We start from the raw sequence: 21,557 nt of genomic DNA on the forward strand, positions 1-21,557 counted from the left end.
GCTTACTTACTCCCAGACTCTGATTTTCTCATCGGTCTTGATGGATCGCTGGGAGCGTGGTCTTCCTTACTTGGTTCAGGTGAGGTAACTATGGGTGGCAGGTCTGAGTGCTCTTCTGGCGGGTGCACCTGCAAGATGCAAGCCCAGTCGAAGAAATAGACTTCAACAATGCAGACCTCTTCAAGACACTTCACGGGCTGGGGGGAGGCGAGTTCTAGCAACCATCACTGTTTGCAGGCAACGACATGCGTCCTTCCAGTTGCGGCCAAAGAAGCTGCTCCAGGACAGGGTCCCTTGATGCTAAGAAGCTGAAGCATCAGGATGGGGGTGACATATGGCACACACTGGTGACCACCAAAATTGTGGGCTTGAACACAGAACTGTGACAATTGTGGTGAGGTAGCCCGTGAGGGAGCTGGTCAGTCCACCGAGCAGTCAAGGTGCCCTTCCAAAGGCCCTTGGGGCATGCAATCTCGGACGTCTAGACGAGCTGGCCCACTGCACAAGTCTTCAGGTCGCCAATGGCCTGCTCTTCGTCAAAGGATTCTTGGCTCCTACATAGATCTGAAGATTGGCTGCAGGAGGTGTCCTATCCAAGTCTAAGCCGACCAATGGAAAGGGTCTGCACCATTCAGACAGTAGTTATCCAATCGGGTACAACTACGTGTTTCATATCTGCCCCAGCGCAGGCTTTTCGTCATCAGGGATGGGGACTGGGACTAGACGGTCCCAGCCTCCTTCCTGGCCACACACAAAGGCGCACTAGCCTGCAAAGGCAGCGGCTTTCCTGGCCTGGGAAGGCAGGAAGAAAGCCCAATTACAATATGGCTGAAGAAAAAGCTAAAATCTCATGGCACAGCCATTTTAGGACATTTGCCACATTTAGTAGCCATACGCAGTGTTGGGACAGTTTTTCTAAAGTCCACCCAGAGGGACTTTATAAAACGATACCTTGGCCAATACAGAAACTCCAAATCCTAGTACAAGGCTGAACCACCAGAGATTATATTTGGTAGCAATGACAAAGCAGCCAGGCTTCTCTTAGGAGGGAGAGAGGGCAATAGAGAGGTACAAAGAACTTGTAGCATACATAAGGTTCAAAGAAATGATACATTGTAAAAATAATGGTTTATTTTATATATACATAGGTAAAGATAATTCTTTAGGCATAAACCCAATTCTAAAACCAAAACCTTACTTATGGTATGTAAACCAAAGTATAATACTTAGTTAGAATAGCAGTATGCAGTTCAAAGTCAGTAAAACCTAGTCTTACACATTTAGAATGGACAGTATGCTATTTAAGGGAAGTAAAACCTTATTAGTAGACTTTTAGAATCACAGTATGTAATTCATGGCAAGCAGACCCTATTGATAACTATGTTGCTTATTCAGTTTCAGGAATAATATAATTACTATAAATAGTCTATTTTTGTAAAAAATATTTTTGATTAAATACAAATAAAAATACCAATAATAATTATAGCAACAATTGTACAAGAAGGTACTTTGCAACATACGTAACATTCTTCTTATTGTTATGGTTACACCCATATTACTTTTTAGAATAGTGGAACACAATTGAAAGGTAAGCAATAATTTATGAGTCACTTTTCAGACTTGCAGTATGCGCTTCAAAGGTAAGTAAAAACGGAGTATTACACATTTAGAGTAATAGCATGTTCAAGGTGAGAAACTGTATTGGTAATACATTCTTGCACTTATTCTATTTCAGGAATATGTAGTTATATGAATGTTACTTTTCAGAATAGTGGAACACAATTCTAAGGTAAGCAAGAAGTCTATAAGACTTTTCAGAAAGACAGTAAGTTGTTCAGTGTTTGGTTGTTTTCATTCACAGTGAGGACTGGATGGCTACAATCGAGTGGCTGCAAACTGCTCCATAGTGTAGGGCTAATAAAAACAGCCTGGTTAAGTCAAGCTGGCAACATGATAAGCCTGACTTTTCATTAATAATCAACTGATGGGTTAAGATTTGATCCCAGAAGAGGGTCAATAGAATGTAAGGCCTGTAGCACCATAGAGCTGCCTGCTGCTGACAAACTGTTTGCCAGCAGCTATATCACCACAGTTTACTGAAAGGACTACAAGCCCCTGACGAAGTTCCACAGATGTACTGTGCAGTCAAGGAACAAAACCTGTTGAGCACATGCAGTAACGCTAGGTCCCTACAAGATCTGACGTTTAGCTGCATTTTTGCAAATTAACAGTGGAGTTGATTACAATTAGATGTTTACACATGCACTGTAACACTTTGGTATCGCACTTCAGGGTTTGATTTTACTGTTAGATTTTTAAATGTATGCATTTGTATGTCATTTGTGTTGATGATATTAGAGATGTACACTGCAGCACTTTCAGAACTAACTTGTTGGTGAATATTGTACCTATAATTGATGAATAAATAATCAAAGGTGAGTTATTCCTCCTTGACGCTCTCTATTTATTACGCCTCTACTAGCAGTCAGAAGGTTTCGTTATATTGATAAGTATTACCCTCAGCCACACAGTACCTCAGCAGTGAAGAAGAGCTTGTAGACGGACTCCTTCATGATGCAGCAGCACAGGACCCGGTCTCTAGATTCTTGGCAGTAGTGACGAAAGAAAGGGCATTGGATGGGAACTTGCAGCAACACTCAACAGAAAAGGCTCCCAACAAAAGATTCTTCTGTGTTTCTCGCGGCTCTGTGGATTTGGTGCCCTTTTTAAGGTACCAGATGTGGAACGGTTGTTGTCTTATCTATTCATCTCGGTCCAGCATTCTGATGAGGGGACTTCAAGGATTGGAGTTTTGCTTCTGGAGTTCCAACATGCGTCCACCGAAATTTTAACGAGATTGTTCATGGGAAGACGTTGCACTTCACTCGGCCGAGGTCCCTGGGTATTGGAGGTTTGCATACCAGGAAGGTCGCATCTCATTGTGGGATGGCTCGAAATGCAGGTCTTAAGACTGATTGGTCCCACCAGTCCAAGAGTCGGAGTCGCCATCTTCGGGACTGCCAGGTGGCATTAAAGAAGGGATTGGTACACGCAGCTGTTGCACAGTAGGTATCTCCAGTGCTCGTTCAGCTTCCAGATCCAGGACATTTGTGTAGGAACCCAGCCAATCGGCACACCTGCTACATTCAGACTTTGGGGGATGACTGACAACCAGCCTCCCAGTTGCGACTGGTTCAAGCCAGAAGACAAGGGACTGCAGAGTTTTGGACTGCTCACTCATTTCCTGTCTTCACAGATACTCTGGAGCCTCAGTGGGCTACACAAATGTTTCCCGCCGAGTACGAGAAACTAACCAGGACCTCCCCCGCCCAGGATCGCAGAAGGACCAAGAAAGGACAAGCAAAAAAAGAATGATGCCACCATTATGTATGAAGGGTGATCCTTCTGTGCATTACCGTGGCTGGTTTGACAATCTGCAAGTAAAAATCACACAAGTCAGTAGAACACGTCCACTGCCACCAGCCATAATAGTAAGCTTGTCACTGTAACATAAATGTTACAAGAGCAGTGAGAGCGGGGATACTATGTATCTCCTCAGCAGAGGCGTAGACAGGTTTGTCTCACAAGTGGGGCCTCTAGCTAATGTAGTTCGGCCCACTGCACTGACATTAACATCTATAAATGCCCACAGTGCTGCTGAGTGGGCATTTATAGATTTTGCATGGGCCTTGCCCACTCAGGCCACTCCACATATAGTGAGGTTTGCTGATCTCACAATAGGGATTGTAGAACAGCTAAGAAGTAGCCTTCTACCCTTGGGAACAGTAGTTTACACAAAGACACCAAGAGAACATAAAAGGGGAGCTTAAGGGGCACCCCAGCAACTCTGCACAGAAAGTGCTGTGTACTGCATTAGGAAAATGCAGTTATAGGAAAGTATAGATGTTAAAGTATATTTGTACCACGCACTATCACCACCGGAGTGGTCCCATGGTGCTCTGGCGGCTCTGAAAAAAAGGGGGGGGGGTTGAGGGAGGGGGTGTTGGTGGGGATCAGCTGGAGAAGTGCAAGAGAGCAGTGATGTGCTGTTGGCGGCCTCAGCCCGGAATTCCGTTGGCTGGGCTTGGGGTGTTATACTGTCGAGACGTTGTGCGGGTCTGTGTGCTTTGTTTTGTTGTTGCAGTGTAGTGAAGTCTGTGCGGATTGTTGTGTTGTAGGTTTGTGGTTGTTTGGTTAGAATTTGAGGTGTATGCAGAGGGTGAGGTTGTTAGTGGGTTGGTTATTTGGCATTGCTGTTTTGAAGTGAGGCGCTAAATTTCTGTGTTTCTGATCAGGTGGGGTGTTTGGGCATCTCCGTGTCTACGTCCAGGTCAGGGCTGTACGATACTCACGGCCCTTTTCCCATAGTGCATTCGTACGCATGCATAACTTGCCCAACTTGAACACCGGCTGCCTACGTGACCCCTGTTTGTAAGTGGGGTGGACAGGCGTTTGTGCGTCCCTTGCAGTCTAGCCCAGAAGCATTCCCAATCTAGGAGGGCGGCATCGCCTGGCCCAGGTTTTCTCCCCCCAGGTTTTGGGGCTGTGGGGCATTAATCATCTTATTTGGTTGCTCATTCATGTTGCTGCTCCCACCACTTTTGGAAGGTGGCAAGGTGGGGGTGGGCGGTGTCTACCTTTTATTCACAGCTCTCCTGTCAATGCCCCTATACCAATAACCAATATCTAAAGCTTAGTTAGTATGGCAAATGCTAACTTTCACCCAACTTTATACAGGTATGATCTATAGTGCCATTTATCGAGATGGGTGAAGGTTGTTCGCTGGGAGTTGGCTAGGGATGCTGGATTCTGTCCTCATGGGTGTCGCTTGTGTCCTTTTAGACTTAGCGTCATCTCTCTTGTTGTAGTAGGAGATTCTTTCTTTTATTCTACATGTTGTCACTGTCGTCCTAGATTTGTCATCCTTTCATTGTGTTTCCCGTTTGGTGGTTTGGTTTTTTTCAGTTTGAATCTGTTGTTGAAGAGATAGGTTTTTAGTAGTTTTCTGAATTGTAGGTGGTCTTTGGTGTTTCTTATTTCTTTCGGGGGATGTTCCAGGTTTTTGTGGCTAAGTGGGAGAAGGAGGAGGCCCCAGGTTTTTTCATAAGATATGGTTTTCTTTTCCAGACTGATTTTGTTGCTTTATCTGAGGAGTCTTGTTGGCTTGTAGATCAATTTCTTTAGCAGGAATTCAGCTCCTTGTCCGCTGATTGCCCTGTGTGTTATGCACATTGTTTTGAAGGTGATGCGATGTTTGACTGGGAGCTAGTGTAGTGTTTTTAGGGCTGAAGTGATGTGGTCTCTTGAGTAAAAAATGTAACTCTTGCCAACAGCTTTAGGAAGATACAAAGGTATCTTTATTACACTGCACTACAAGGTGCTGTATGCACTGTAAAAATATAATAATTCAAAAGGGAAACCGTTTCCTACTACTGACAATCTGAAGGACTATTCAGTTTCCCCCATAACAAATTGGCAAAAGGCAAGGGGAGTGATCCTGAAGGTTTTACTTCCCTTCAGAAGGTCAGGATCAAAAACAAAGCAGAAAGAATGTGGTGCCAGATAAATCTATGGAGGGAAAATTGCAGAAAGAAAATCTTTCCTAACAACTTGCATCCCCAATTACCTTTTCCCATATGGTTTCTAGTTTTAATAAGAACTGAAACATATTTACTAGCCACTTGACTTAATGAGGCTATTGTCACAATAGTTACTTAACCACTGAAAAATGATCACTGGCAAGTTGTGAATGATTTAAAAACCACTTGTGAATCTCTGGGCGCCTTTCATACATTTCAGACTGCCATGCCATTACAGAAGGGCAAAGGTTGTATGCAAATCAAGTTTGGCCCTACCCTAAAAGGGGCAGCACAGCCAAACTAAGTGTGATCCCTTCGAATGGATTCTGTCCTTCCACATCTTCCTCATCTTATATCGTCCAGCTTCATCTGCTTCTGAATTTGTTTTATCGGCAGAGAGTGCTGTGAGCCAATTCGGTCGACTCAATATCCTTTGAGGGCTTCCATCCTGGAGTCTACTTAATCGTCTGTATATATACAGCACCCGCAGCACTCGTTGGCTTCATTTCTGTTTTTCAACGAACGCTTTGAAGAATTACGGCACTCTTCATTTTTTTCTGTGAGAAAACTAAGTGTGAAGGTCTCGTCTTCAGCACTTTCCACCCCAAAGACCGGGTTCAAAAAGTGCTACAACTGCGGCGCCAAGATGTCACTCACGGACCCTCATCGGATATGTCTGTGGTGCCTTGGCGCATAGGACAGCCGAATGTGAATTCTGTCAGTCTATGACTGGTAAGTCTATGAAAGAGCGTAAAGGGAAACTAGCGGTGGGTAGGCCCCCTACTAAATCCCCTTGGAGGACTCCATTGAAAAAACAATCATCGAACGAGTCGAAAAGTGACCCACCTCAAAGAAAAAGGTCAAAAAAACTCACGTTTCAGCAGCGGGTCCCACCATCCTCGTCCACTTCGAGGAAGTGGAAGAAAAGGCATCATAAATATCCCTCTTCGTTTCCATCTGATTCCTCTTCTGAGAGAAGTATAACCTGTCCAACTAAATCCTCTACTCCCATTAAGTGGGAACATTTCAGACTGGAAATGTTGAAAATCTTTGAGAAAGAGTCTGCGACCTCCCCCCCCCCCCCCCCCCCATCAAAGGAGAAGGTAAAAAAGCCATGCTCCTGTCTAGCCACCTAAGGCAGACCAGGAAAGGCCTAAGGCTGCATCTCGTGCCCCCTCGATCCCTGGAAGTAAGCTGGAGACCCCCTCAAGACCGTTTGAGATTTCGCCACATCGATAAATCGTCACTTTTTTGAGTCGAGGGTGAAGCCCGTCGAGGGTTCCGCCTGTTATGAAGAATTCTCAAGAATGTGCTGATTCCCTTCAGCTTAGAGACCCCCAACAACTTTGCTGGTATTTGAGGACTTGATTTTTTTTACCTGGAGAGTGTGAGTCTTTTCCCCACTCTCTCATGTATTGTGATGTGCGTTTTACTCTTGTGTTCTTTGATATGGAGTTTTAGACAACTCCATAGGCATCACCTTTTCATGTGTCACACAGCACCCTCAGTGCAGTGGCACAGGGAAACCTTTCAGTCTTTCCCAAGGTTTAAATACCTTCTCTGGGATAAACTACTGTTTCCCAGAGAATGTAAAGTGAAATTGACTTTACTAGTCTTTTCAAATTCCTAGTCCCAGCACACCCTATCTTACAATAGAGTGCTGGAGGGGATACTCAGTATCCACTGTGTCAAGATACTCATGTAGCAGTCAAATGCTACCCTTTCCTCTCGAATGGCTGGCGGCAGTGGTTTTACAGCAAACTACCATGATATTTCCCGACCGCGAACACTGGTAGTGTTAAATCGCGGGAACCATGTTTTTCAAGATGGCATTTGAGCCCCCTTTGTTTAAACAGGTCCCGTTCTTCTTTTTTTTGCCATTTCCTTTTGGAAAGGTCCTTCTAGAGTTTCTCTGTGTGCCAATCCAGGTTTGGTACCTATGTTTCATCGCCTTTGGCGGGCTTCAAGACTGAAGACCGCCTCTGGTGCCAGAGTGTCTGGGGTGGGCAGGAAGTGAGGGAGGTGCCTGAAACTCCCTGTGCTTAGTCTCCTAGGAGACCCAAATGCACTCTGGTGTGATTGGCTAGCTGGCTGACTGTCCGGCAAGGACAGCCACCCTGCTGTGGGAGGGGCAGCTATGTTGAAATGAAACGGAGGAAACTGGATAAAAGGCAAGTCTCTTGGCTTGGAAGGCAGAGTCCATCACTGGAACGAAAGAACTGAAGACGAGCTTGAAGAGGACGGCTGCTGCAGCTCCTGGACCGTTGGTTTGCCCGTTGAAGCCCTGCTGCAGGTCCGAATCGCTAAGTTCATCTCGACAGAGATGCCCTGCAAGGAAAACTTCTCCCTTTGAGTTGGTGGGACCAATCAACTCGACACTAAGCCACCTGGATACCATTCTCAGAGCCGGTTGTGTTTTCCCCAGAGTGCTGCAGGAAACCGAATAACCAGGGAGAGGGAAACCAGTTTGTATGCTTGTCTGCAGCTACTGGTATCGAAGAAGTGCCTTTTGCCAGCTTTTGGACCAGTCCCGTGCAGTGCAGGAGTCCCCCGATGTCCTCCCTCTTGTCGCCACGACTGAGGAAGAGCGAGATCTGCAGGAACTGCCAGTAACAGAAGTCTTCCGCTGCATCTTTTTCTTCAATTGTAAAGGTACTGTGAAACGAGACTCAGAGTACTTACCTATCGCAGTGAAAGTGGTTGAAACTTTCCCAACCTGCAGGCCCAATCAGCTTGTGACCCAACATATGATTCTTTCTTTTACAAACTACTTCTGAGAACTTTGGCAAAGACCTTTCCCTTAACGACCAGAACTGCTTTATCCTATACAAGACTTAGCCCATTGACTTTGGCCTAACCTATTGCATTGAATCAACTCCTCATGTGAACCCAAAACATTTGCACGGTCTAAGAATACTTTTAACCTTCATTTTATTAACATATGCCTTTTTCCTCCTACTTTAAAGTACTCTGAATGCCATTTTGCTCCTCCTTCAAAGTAGTTAAATGCCTCATAATCCTACAGTATCAAGTACTGAAGTATATTTTTGTGTGATCTGTTTCCTCCTTCTATTGAATGTTTTCTAACTGACTGTGAAATAAGTTCATAAGTGTTTTATCAAGAAACCTTGAGTGTAAGAGTCTATTTGAATACTTGTAATTGTAGACCTTTGTGTAAACTCATTACAAGCTCACATTCCCTCTTGAGATAAGCCTGGCTGCTCGGCTCTGCTACCACAAACTGTGTAGTACAGACTTCTACCAAAGGTTGGTTTTGCTTACACTTGTAGTCTTAGTTGTCTGTAGTGGTCCCAAAGGGTACTGCATACAAACTCTGCCTAACACCACCGATGACCAAATCGACAGAAAAGTCATCGAACGTTGACGCCATCGACGCCTTGGGCGTAAATCATCAACACCTTTACCTTCTAAGCCGAAGGAAATTCAGAAATCTTACAAACCTTTACCAAAGAAAGTTTTCTTGAAGTCTTTTATCTTCAATTTATGAGAATTCCGAACCTTCAGGCCACGATACTCCACCATTTGGAATGGAATTCGGCAACACTGATTGTCCCAGAAACCCTTGTTTCCGAAGAATCCAGGCTAAAGGATTTATATGAAAATGTGCAATCCGCTAGTGGGGTCCACACTTCACCTGAGATGGAATTTGGCAAGACAGACCCAGCAGACCATACTGATGTTTCTTATAGGCACCTGATGACTAGAGCCTTTGACTTTCTGGGATGGGGCGTGCCTGCTCCACTGTTCGAGCAAGATGACCTAACAGATATTCTGGATAAAGATCCACAAAAGGTTCACATACTTCCTTTTCATGTAGCTCTCTAGAAAAGGGTTATGGCAAATTGAGAAGTTCCTGAGCCGAGCCCAGCAGTGAACAAAAACCTCACCAAGAAATACAGGCCATATAGTAGCAAGCCTAGCTATCTGTCAAAAACACCCACCACCTTAAAGCCTAGTTCAGGTAGCAATATCTACCTCTAAACAGCCTGCATACCCTACTATCCCACCAGATAGGGATGATGAGCATTTCAATGCTTGGGCAAGAAAGGTATTTTCTTCTGGAAGCATGGTGCACAAGTCTGCAAATGCCACTTGCGCTTTAGCAAAATTCACATTCACCCTGTGGGACTGTGTAGCTATGGCGACCGACCCTATTCCCGAAGGGGAAGAGAGAGACGGCTTCCTGAGCATTGTAAGAGACGGCAGGGAGGCTTTGTGCGAGTCTCTAAAATCAGGATTGGACTTGGCTGATAGCCTCAGCAGAGCCATAGCAGCAAGCACCGTAATATGCAGATTTGCATGGTTCAGCAAGTCAGATTTTGCACCGGACCTGCAGTCCAGGATCCTCAACATGCCCTTTGATGGCACCCAGCTGTTTGGTAGCAAAGCTGACAAAAGCTTGGAGAAGCTGCAGACATCAAAGGCAGCACCAAATCCCTTGGGCCACCATCGGACAGCCACAACCCAGTGGATCATCTTGGAGAGGTAAGTTCTTTGGCTTTTACACAGTTGGAAAGGCGAGAGGACTGGGTGAGTCAAAGGGGTCAGAGAAGAGTCCCTCGTGTTGGATGAGGGAGAGGTGCAAAGCCTGCATAAGCAACGGCTACTTTACCATCAGCCGTTGCTTCAGCCACCTCAATACCTCTGAGGCCTTAACCCGCAAGACCCTGGCTGGAGGCAGACTCTCACTGCATCTGCAAGAATACTGAGGCATTATTTCAGATGCATGGGCGTTTGGAAACAGTATCCCGGGTACTGCCTCCCCTTTCTAAAGAGGCCTCGGGACCATCCACCGGAGAGCCACTCTTTCAGAGTTCCAGATCCGTTCCTTGTGCAGGAAATTTTCAGCCTTCTAGAGAAAGGTGCTATAGAACCAGCACCTGTGACGGAGAGGAACAGAGGGTGGTACTCTTCCTATTTCCTAATCCCCAAGAAGGACAGAGGATTGAGACCCATTTTGACTTGAGACACTTGAACAACTTCCTCAGGAAGGACTTGTTCAAAATGGTCACACTTTCTCAGACCCTTCAGGCCCTCCAACTCAGGATGCTTACTTTCATGTGCCAATCGATCACTACCACACAAAGTACCTGAGGTTCACAGTTGGCGGTTCTCATGATCAGTTTTGAGTTCTGCTATTTAGGTTGACCTCCGCCCCAAGGGTTTTCACCAAGTTAATGGCGGTGGTGGCAGCAAGTCTCTGGAAAGGGGGGGGGCTGATTAACGTCTGCCCCTACCTGGATGATTGGCTCATCAGGGCTTGGTCTCCCGAACAGTTCATGGAACATCTCGGCATAGCCTGCCACTCTCTCCACAGACTGGGCTTCTCCCTCAATTACATGAAGTCTCGCACAATACCATCTCAAACACTCCAGTGCATTGGAGTGGTCCTGGATGCATCCTTGGGAAAAGCCTTGCCATCCGAGGTGAGGGCGCAACACATTCTGCAGATGGTTACCAAATTCCAGAGAGCCCAGCGTCTTCCGGCCTTCGACATTTTGAGGTTGCTTGGCCTCATGACATCCGCATTATCTTGGTTCCAGAGGCTCTCTGAGAATGAGAGGCCTTCAATGTGCCCTCAGAACGCAGTGGTCTCAATTCTCGGGCAAAATGTCACACTTACTTCAGGTTCCAAACCGGGTCGCACAGGATCTTCTGTGGTAGGCCTGCGAGGACAATATACTGAAGGCAACCATGGTCGGAGAGAAAAGTAGTTACGGACGTCCCACTCACAGGGTGCGGAGCATACGCCAACGATCTGACAGTCAGCGGTTGTTGTTCTCCATCGGAGTCCAAATGACACATCAACCTTTTGGAGCTGAGGGCGATCCGACTAACGCTGAAGGCCTTTCTGTACGAGGAAATAATGTCCTGATAATGACTGACAACACAATGGCCATGTACTACCTCAACAAGAGAGGAGGCGTAGGATCACTACCACTGTGCAGAGAGGCAATGTAGCTCTGGTTCGGGGCAATTGAAGGAGGAATCTCCCTATCTGCAGTTCACCTAGCCGGAGAGGAGAACACTGTGCTCTGCCTGCTCATAGCGTTTGCCATAGTCTCCCACGAGTGGGGACTAGCTCAAGAAGTCCTTCAAGAGATGTTTGGGGAAGCCCCTAAGCCCCACGTATATCTATTGGCGACCATTGTCAACCAGAAGTGTGAACTGTGCTGCTCCAGGGAATTTCCCCTAAGAGGAGCTCTAGGGGACACACTCGTAGTGGACTGGGAGTTTCCACTTCTATACTAGTTTCCTCCAATCCCTGTCATTCCTCACATAAGGAGGTTGAGAAAGTTTGGGAAATCCATGATCCTAATTGCTCCGGATTGGGCCAGGAGGACATGGTACCCAAACTTTCTCGACATGTCCATCTGCCCTTCAATGCGTCTTCTACAAAGAGATGACCTTCTCTCACGACAGACTAGTTGGGTTCTCCGTCCAGAGGTCAAGACACTCCACCTTCACAATTGGTTTCTGAGAGGCTGAGATATAAGGATTGAGACCGCATGGACGACGTAATGAGATTTTGCTTTTGGCCAGCATCAAAATCCTTATACCACTGCCATTGGAACAAATTCTGCATCTGGTGTAGGGAAAAGGATGTGGACCCTTTTCAATGCAATACACATATGGTGTTGTCTTTTGTTAAGTTTGTCTAATCGGTGGCTCCAGAATGGGACCATTAAAGGATACTTGGCAGTGCTTTCAATCTTCAAGCGCACTTCGGAAGAGGTATATTTCAAAATACCATTCATTATACAATTTTTAAAAGGGTTCACTAATGTGTTCCCTCCTATACCTTTTCAAGTCCCAGTTTGGGATCTTAATCTGGTATTAACATTTCTGCTTTATGCTTCTTTAGAGCCACTCCACTCATGTCCATTAAGACTGCTAACGTTTAAAACCATTCTGTTAGTTGCATTAACATCAGCCCGCAGGGTGAGTGAGTTGCAGGCCCTATCTAGTATGCCCCTGATCTATGTGATCGATACGACCCCCGGAATTTGGATGGCCGAAAATGGACTTTTTCAAATTTTTGAAACCCCCTTTACACCACATACATATGCGGGGGGAGACCCCCCGCAGCACCCACATGCTACTAGTATATACCATACCCCATCCCCACATATGTCGTCTAAAGGGGGGGGTCCAAAAAATGAGTCGGAATTACGGGAGTCGGAATTCTAAGGGCGACATTTTGGGCCATTACTGTCCTTGGGGATAAACCTTCTGGTTTGGCAAAAATGTTGTGGGATTTCCATTTAGCCCCGAAAATTGTTCTACCAACTGTCTATCCATCCCCTCATTCGGGTAAGGAAGAGGAAAGGCTACATAAGATTGATCCTAGAAGGGCTTTGAGCTTTTACATTTGTCAAATGACATATACGTCAACATGACCAGCTTTTCATTGGGTACACTGGACATAAACGGGGACTTCCAATTACTAAACTCTGTCCAGATGGATAGTTCTGGCTATTTCCTAGTGCTAGAGTGGCCGGGATAGGTGCCCCAGAAGGTCTAAGAGCCCATTCGACAAGGGGCATGGCACCATCTACCGCTCTTCATAGAGTGGTGCCTATAAAAGACATTTGTGCAGCAGCCACCTGGTCGGCCATACCGGCTTTTACAAAGCATTACGGTGTGCTTTCCCAAATCCTCCTCACTGGCTAGCGGATGAATATAGTCTTATACATGATCCATGACAAATCTTGAAACTGGTATTCCCTCTTCCAAAGCCTAACACTGCTTTGGGAGTCTATCAAAGATCAGGAATACATGGGAGGACACAATCCATTCGAAGAACAAGTTACTTACCCCTGGGAAAGGTTTTTTTGATAGAATGTTCCTCCAATGTATTCCTCATCGCCCCTCCCATGCGACTCCGCTGTAGAATTTCCTGTCATTACGTTTTACGCTCATTTAGAGTTTATTACTGTCTAGGACTCGATGAGCGTGCTAATTCTGCATGAGGAAGGTGTAAAAACAGAGCTGAAGGAAACTGGCGCTGCACGTGCTATATATACACAGACAATGTCGATTCCATGATGGAAGTCCTACAGGGACACAGAGTCGACCGCATTGATGCAGAGCGCCCTCTGCTGAAAATATTTTTCAGAAGCAGTTAAAGCTGGAAAGCAGTATATCCTAAGATGAGGATACGTGGGCGGAACATCCAGTCGAAAGAAGATTATCTGGGGTAAGTAACTTGTTCTTCTATGGCAGTTACTGTTCTTGCAGAAGTATTTGCTTTGTACTCGATATACACATTTCTGGGGGCTCATTGAAGTAAGGCATTTTAGTGGTCTTGTTTTGCTCCATCATTGGCATGAGCTATAATGGCTCTGTTACTCTGCGATAGGTAGGGCTTATTTGGCGTAATAGCATGATGCAATAGTTGGTGCATCTTATGGTGGAGAAATCCAGAATGACACCCAGGGTTTCTTCTTGATGATATGTAGGAATAATAGTTTCAATCTGGTTAAATTGGACATGTTTCTGTCTAGATTGAGGTTCTGCCTTCCCTGATGTTGAAATTAACTGTCTTGGATTTATTCAAATCAACCAACTTTCCTGCATCCATAATTGGATTCCGTAAAACATGTAAACTACCCGCTGTGTGTTGCTTCTTTTCCGGAGTCTAAAGATGACCTGTGTACCGTCTGCATATTTGTAAAATGAAACTTTTCATATCACAAGATTGTTAAAGGTTTTAAAATATGCATGTTAAAAAGCAACAGCAACGAGCATGGGCCTTGGGGATACCCATATGACCATGGAGACAACAGGCTCAAAGTAGTCCAGTTTGACACTCGAGTGCCCATTTCATGGTAAAGAGTTGATCCAGATGCTTATAGTTTCAGTACTCCCAATACTTTCTTGAGTCTCGTCAGAACTGTTTGTGCAAGGGTATTGAATGCTCATGATATTAAAAGCATTAAGCAGCCTGCATCTCCATTGTGGATATGAAGTGAGTTGTTTTTCATGTCCAGAAGTGTGGTCTGCGCCCCTATGAGGCCTAAAGCCGCATAGTCAGTCGCCCAAGAATCTGTGTTCCATGGTAAAGGCTGGAGTTGGATTAAGGAGACTAAGTTGAACATGGTTAACGGGACTTGGATAGGGCAGTAGTTGGCACTGGAGGCTGGGTCGAGAGTAGGCGTTTTCAGCACTGGTGTAACCAAGGCTTATTTTCAGAGGCTGGGGGATGACTCGCACTTGGAATGAACAGTTGATGATATCGTTTGTTTTTGGCATGACATTTTTTTTGCACATTCCTTTACTACTGTAAAGTACCATGGATCGCTGTGGCTGTTGATTGTTACATTTCTTATTGTCTAATATCCTTTAATAGAGGTGATTTTGCTCCTGAAATTATCCTGGAGCTGGTCGCACTAATCTTTGTAGGTTTTTGATTCTGCTATAAATATTAGCCTTTTCTAACTGCCTAAGGATGTTCAAAATTGTCGTTGTCGTAATGTTAGCCTTTTGGTTTTAAAATCGACTATTCTGCGATAATGTTTTAGAGTGTTAGGCATGTTTATCAGTTTCATTACAGAACCCAAAAGACCCATAGGTTATTTTACGAGAAGGCACGAGTTGCATTTTAGTCACTTTACTACCTTATTAAAACGTACCTTAAAGAGTACCCTAAAGACACAGGAAGGGGGGGCTGCTGTAAAGCTGTATACAATTATTACTTTTACATGAAGAGGAGTAAAGGAAAAAAAAACAAATTACAGTCACAATAAGAGGTGTTGTAGGCAGGATTAAGTGCATTAATAGATTAGAAACACATCATATTATTTAGCAAGTAGTCTTCAAATGACAATCCCAAGATCTCATTGCCAATCCCTTTCTAGCTTGAAGTATCAGATGTACTATTTGGAACGGATTAAAATAACGGTTGCAATCTGAGTTCTGAACAGGTGCATGATTTGTTTTAAGCACACCAGTTAGGTGCATCTTGGCCAACAAGAACTAACAAGTACCTACCCACGGGAGAATTAACTGACTAAAAAAGCCTTTCTTGTTAGTAAAAGAAGTGTAAATGTGCAATGAGAGACCGCCTTGATTTAAATACATTACAATTTTTCAATCACTCTATTTTTTTCATTTCAAAAGGAATAGCCAATGAAGCAAAAAAACTGTATGGCGTACAGTTTCACCCGGAAGTTGGCCTTACTGAAAACGGAAAAGTGATGTTAAAGAATTTCCTATTTGATGTTGCTGGGTGCACTGGCACCTTCACAGTTCAGAATCGAGAACTGAGTTGCATTCGAGAAATAAAGGTTCAAGTGGGAGCTTCCAAGGTTTTGGTAAGTGTTTTTGATTTTGGTTGTTTGTAGCTGATGTAATAAGTGCTGACATTACCCACCTTCAATCAAATTGACATTTTGGGTACCTAATCTCAGTGCTATCTTACAAACTTGCACAATATAAAACTGTTACACCAATGCTCACTAAAATTGCAACTCGTACAACATCACCCAGCTGTAACGGCAACAAATTAGAGGTTACAAATTCACCAGAACATTTATTTAATTTTACATTAAATGCTTAACTGTGGCCAGATCAGCCCTGAGTTCAAAAACAGATGTATATTAGAACTGCTTGCTAGACCTTGCATTTTTATGTTGTTTTGGGTCTAAGACTTGATAAGTAAACAATGTTTCTCCAACATTGGATCTTTATTAAAATTCATGAACATTGACTATCTACATTTTATATGTGCAGTCCAGGAAACACGTTCGAATGTACAGAGAAACCTCTCATTATTAGAAAATAAATATTTTTCGTCTATGTGGCTCCCTTTGGCCATTCCAACCACTAGCCCACCCCTCCCAAAACCATACTCCAGTATTTCTTTGAGCTAGCTCTCTAGCACAGCAACATCAAACGTTGTGTTGTGGGGTTCCATTGTTATTTCTAAGTATCTCTGAAAGGTAAATACTCAATTGAGACTGCAAATCATTTCATGCGGTATTAAAAATGGCCTAATCTCTTTACTATATATTTCCTGATGGTGTATCTGTGTCAAACCACTGCCAGTCCTGATATCAGTGCAGCTTGTGCCAAGGGATAACTATTGACAAGTCAGCAGTAAAACTATGTGATGCACGGGGAATGACTTAATGTCTTAACTTGTCCATCTTACACTCTCACAGAGTTGCTATGCATAATTTTGCAGATTAGTGAGTGCAGAGATCAATGTGACATAAATAAATAATGCAATTTGCTATGTTCCATGCTCATTTTCACCATAGTATACTTGCAGTCCATTGAAGAGCCTACAATAGTAACAAGAGTACTTGGAAAACAAAAGTCTACATATTGTGACTCTGCTTGGATCCGTAGTACTTAAGACATTAAGCAATGATTTAGTGTCCTTTAAAAACCCTAACCTGGTTAGTACTGGCAAGCAGTTTTTTTTTGCGTCTCCCATGTATCTGATTGCTTATGGCTTACCTGGCCCTCTTACATTCTTGGTGCAATGCTACCCGCCACTTTGAAATCCAGTGAATGTAAGGGATAATTTTGCAGCAAGAGATGGTTTCACAGTGTGCAAGGAGGAAATAGCTGGTGGTATTGTGAATTAATGTGTTTAGCGTTATGCTGTATGGTGGCAAACTATATGGGAGGTAATTACATTCTTCAGTTTCATGGGGGGGTCGCACAGTAAAAAACATTTGGCATTAAAAGGCCTTATGATGGGGGAGACAGTGACACTATCCTGATTATGATTTGGGGAGAATGCTTCTCTTTTATAGCGACTGATATGCATGCAGAAGCATATTTTGGGATTGCGTGGGTGGATGGATGGATGGATGGATGGAAGGAGGAGGAAATACAAAAGGGGGATATTGAGGTACTTCTTAATTTGTATGAGTGAATCTGACATATTTTAGGGCTGTGTTCACCCCGTTATTGCCAGTGAGATGCATGTTGTCATCCTTCATTTATTAGCTGAGTTTAGTGGTTTTGCAGAGGTAATGTTTACTGTTCTGATTTTAAATGCTAATGTGGGGGTTCGGGTCTGGGTGAGTCCTTGTGGTGGTAGGGAGAGAGGGTAGTTGGAACCTATCTTGGTTCCTAATTCAGTGTGGTACAAATGGATTATTGTAAGATATTATTGGAGTGGAAGATAGCTTTCCTTGGGGTATTTGACTGTTATAGATATCTCATTTATATTTGGATTTTCAAGACACCTGTTCATGATGTGATGGGAATAACTGGCGCAAGGGAGAAGATGGTGTGTTATTGTTGGTGGCGATTGCTTTTAGAAGATGAAGTGAATGTATGTAAGGTGGGTGGGGTCGTGATGTTGCAACAATACAACGAAACAATGGAATGATTGGGGGAACTGTGACTTTCAGTTGGAATGTGTACTCAAGAACTCCAGGAATATGTTTTGTTTCGATAAAGAGTAGCTCTATGTGAAATGGGGGGGTTCTTAATTTAGTAATGATGTGTTAGGGTTAGTAACACTGTATATCATTTCTGATTCTTGGGGCATAGGGTTTCTGGTAGGTATGGTCGAGGATACTGTTGTATATATGTTAACTCATTTTCGATCTGACGACTGTTGGACCTTGCAAGATGTAGAATATTCTTGGATTCTAAATGTTAGTCTTTTTGTGAGTCTTATGATGTTCTGTTGTTTTCTTGTTCTTTTTCTCACCTCCCTCTCACTTTCTAGTTTGTGGTATGGGTTAGGTTGATACATTGGTGTGGTAGGTTTTCTATAGGTTGCTATAAATGTAATCTGGTACAGAGTGTTCAGGTATGAATCTGTTAACTTATCTCATGGAATGCGAAAGGGATTGACAGTGCTATTAAAAGACGGAAGGTGTTGGCAAGGATTTGGAGAAGTAGAGTGGGTGTGATTTTCCTGAAAGAGGAGCACTTAAGTGAGCAAACTGGCTGTTATTTGACGAGTCTTAAATATTAGCAGGTGTTCTCAGATGATCATGACTCCAGATCGAGAGGTTTAAGTATAATGTTAAGGAAGGGATTGCCGATAAAAATAGAGAAGACCATTAAAAAAGAAGGTCGAATTTTATTGCATGATGTACTTTATGATGGTAGGAAGGTGACTATTGGGACGGTTTATGCCCTATGCTCACCGAATGTGCAATTTTTCAGTTTGTTGAGTACTTTGTTGGATAAAATGGAGGGTGAAGTAGTAATTTTGGGGGGTCATTTCAATGTGTAGATGGATAGCGAACTGGATCGCAGATCAGTGTCTAGATATAGCGAGAAAATGAGTGGGGACCTACAAATATTTACATTTAAATATGGACTTGTTGATGTGTGGAAGGAACTCCACCATGGTGAGGAAGAATACTCATTTTATTCTCCAGTCCATAACTTATACTCGGATGATTATTTTCTAATTAGTAAAAAAACTGGTTAGTCAGACATTGAATTCAGATATTAAAGAGAGGTATTTCGGACCATGCACTTCTTGACATGCAGCTTCATTTATAAGATACAGGGCAGAAATCGAAAAGGTGAAGCATGCAAGTAAACATACTTAATGATCCATTGGTTGCTACTGGGTTGGAGGATTTTATTAGGAAATACTTTGACGAGAATAAAGGTTCGGCAGACGTTCAAACTGTTTGGGATTGTTTTGAAGCGGTGTTATGGGGAGAATTGATAAGCAGAACTAATCATGCTAAGAAGAAAAATGTAGAAATGATTAAAAAGATGGAAGAGGAGGTTAAGGAGTTGCAAAAGACTTGTGCAATTATAGATTCAGAATCAACTAGAATTAAATTGAAAAAGCTAGAAGGCGAGATGAAGAACCATATACAAACATTATCAGAAAGATGGTTATTTTATACAAAGCAGTAGTTTTGGGAATTTGTGGATAAGAATGGTAAGTTGCTAGCTAATAAACGTAAAGGGATGGCGACGGATACGTGTGTAACTTCAATACAAACTGAAGAAGGGGACACTTTGCACAGGAATATAGACATTTGTAAATATTTTCGGCACTTTTATGAGTGGTTATATAGGGAGGAGCTATGTCCTAGTGATGAAGACCTAGGTAGAAACTTCTTTGATAAAATTACCCTTTCGCAATTATCTGCTGAAAAGAAAACCACACTTGAATCGGTGATTGACGTTGCTCAGGTTTATAATGCTATTTTACAGATGAATGAGGGAAAATCACCAGGGCCAGATGGTATTGTTTCAGAGGTTTGCAACTCATCTGTCACCAATTCTATGTGATCTTTAATGAATTTATGTCGTCAGGAATAATATGTGACTCGATGAAGGATGCATTGATCATTGTAATTCCAAAGCTAGATAAAGACCATAAAAGGTGAGGGAACTATAGGCCAATCTCTTTGTTAAATGTGGCACTTAAAATCTTTACTAAAATATGGGCGAATAGGCTAATGCCATGTATGGGGGATATGATTGATGAGTCTCAGGTGGGTTTTACTCAAGGACGGTTTGGTTATGATAACATAAGAACTGTATTGAATGTTATTGGGGTACATTATGGGAAGGAATCGAATGGGGTTATAGGTTTTTTTGATGCTGAAAAGGCCTTCGATGGGGTTAGCTGGAAGTTTATGGAATATGGGCTGTTGAGAATGGGGTTTGGTCCAGTGTTTATGAAAATGATTGATTGTAGTCACCGTGATATTAGGGCTAAGGTATTAGTAAATGGGTTGATTACAGGGTCCTTTCCTTTATCTAAAGGCACACGGAAAGGGTGCCCTTTGTTGCCTTTTTTGTTTAACCTGGTGTTAAAGCCATTAGCTGCATACATCAGACAATGTAAGGTGATTAAAGGGAAATACTGAAGTTAAAATATTGTCTTATGCAGATGACATGTTGCTTCTGTTGTCGAAACCCGGAAGTATGTGGATCTGTGTTGAAGGAAATGTTTGAAGAAGTGGGGAAACTATCGGGACATAAAGTTAATTGGGTCAAGACTGAGATTTTTCCTTTGTCTAGGACATGTGATAAGGGAATTTTGAAATCATGGCATTGTAGGTGGTCTCCTGGGGGTGTTTAACTATTTAGGTATACATATAATTGGTGATTTAAATAAAATCATTCAATATAATATTGATATGTTAATAGATTATTTATCAAAAAGTGGGAAAGATTAAACCTGCATTTATGGTCAAAGATTAATGCGATCAAAATGGTTCTGTTGCCTAAGTTATTATATATCATACAATCCGTTCCTTTATTAATTTATAAGAAGCAATTACTGAAGATTGAAAAGCTTTTTCTATCCTTTTTGTGTGGAGTAGGTAAAAGACCTCGTATTCCGAAATATGTTCTGCTACAAAAGGTTGAAGAGGGTGGATTTGGTTATCCTGATTTGGTGAAGTATTATAAGGCCTTCTACTTCAGAAGAGTTTGTATTATTTTAAGGAGGAGAATGATAAAGGACCGATTTGGTTGCATATGGAAAGAGAAATGTGTGCTCCCTATTACTTGGAAAATCTCTATACTATTAGAAAAATGCCAAATAAGAAGCTAAAGTTGCAACCAATTATAGCGACTAGGCAGGCATTGGGGTCATGGTTTGGAGAATATGGACAGAGCTATGGTTTCAGCCCAGATGCGTCTATTTGGCATAATGAGTCATTTCAATTTAATAATAGATGTTTGAATGGGAGGAGTTGGATTAAGAAGGGAATTTTGAATCTAAGCGATATGCTGGATGGGAATAGATTGCTGCGATTTGAGGAAATGCAAAGTAAATATAACTTAGGAAGTAGGGAGCGGAATAAATATATGGATTTGATCTCTCTAATTAATCAAAGGAAAAGTATGGCAGGTGACTCATTCGGGGAGAAACCAGAGATCAGTAAACTGTGATTGGACAGGAGTATGTGCGTACTTGTGTGCGTTTCATGCCCATGGAAATAGGACCTGTTGTAGCTTGGAATGAGTTAAAGGATGTCTGGTCAGGTGATCTCA

At 43.1% G+C, this 21,557-nt stretch overlaps 1 protein-coding gene across 1 annotated transcript in view; it reads left to right on the forward strand.

Annotated features, from left to right (window-relative positions):
- GMPS (guanine monophosphate synthase) overlaps positions 1 to 21,557 on the forward strand; it is a 995,590-nt gene that overhangs the window by 336,648 nt on the left and 637,385 nt on the right. Inside the window, exon 6 of the mRNA XM_069618429.1 lies at positions 15,723 to 15,916. Within this exon, the coding sequence (XP_069474530.1) occupies positions 15,723 to 15,916 (194 nt within the window). The remainder of the gene's footprint in view (positions 1 to 15,722; positions 15,917 to 21,557) is intronic.

Source organism: Ambystoma mexicanum, chromosome 10 (genome assembly GCF_040938575.1).
Source record: "Ambystoma mexicanum isolate Mex_15411 chromosome 10, UKY_AmexF1_1, whole genome shotgun sequence".
NCBI lineage: Eukaryota > Metazoa > Chordata > Amphibia > Caudata > Ambystomatidae > Ambystoma > Ambystoma mexicanum.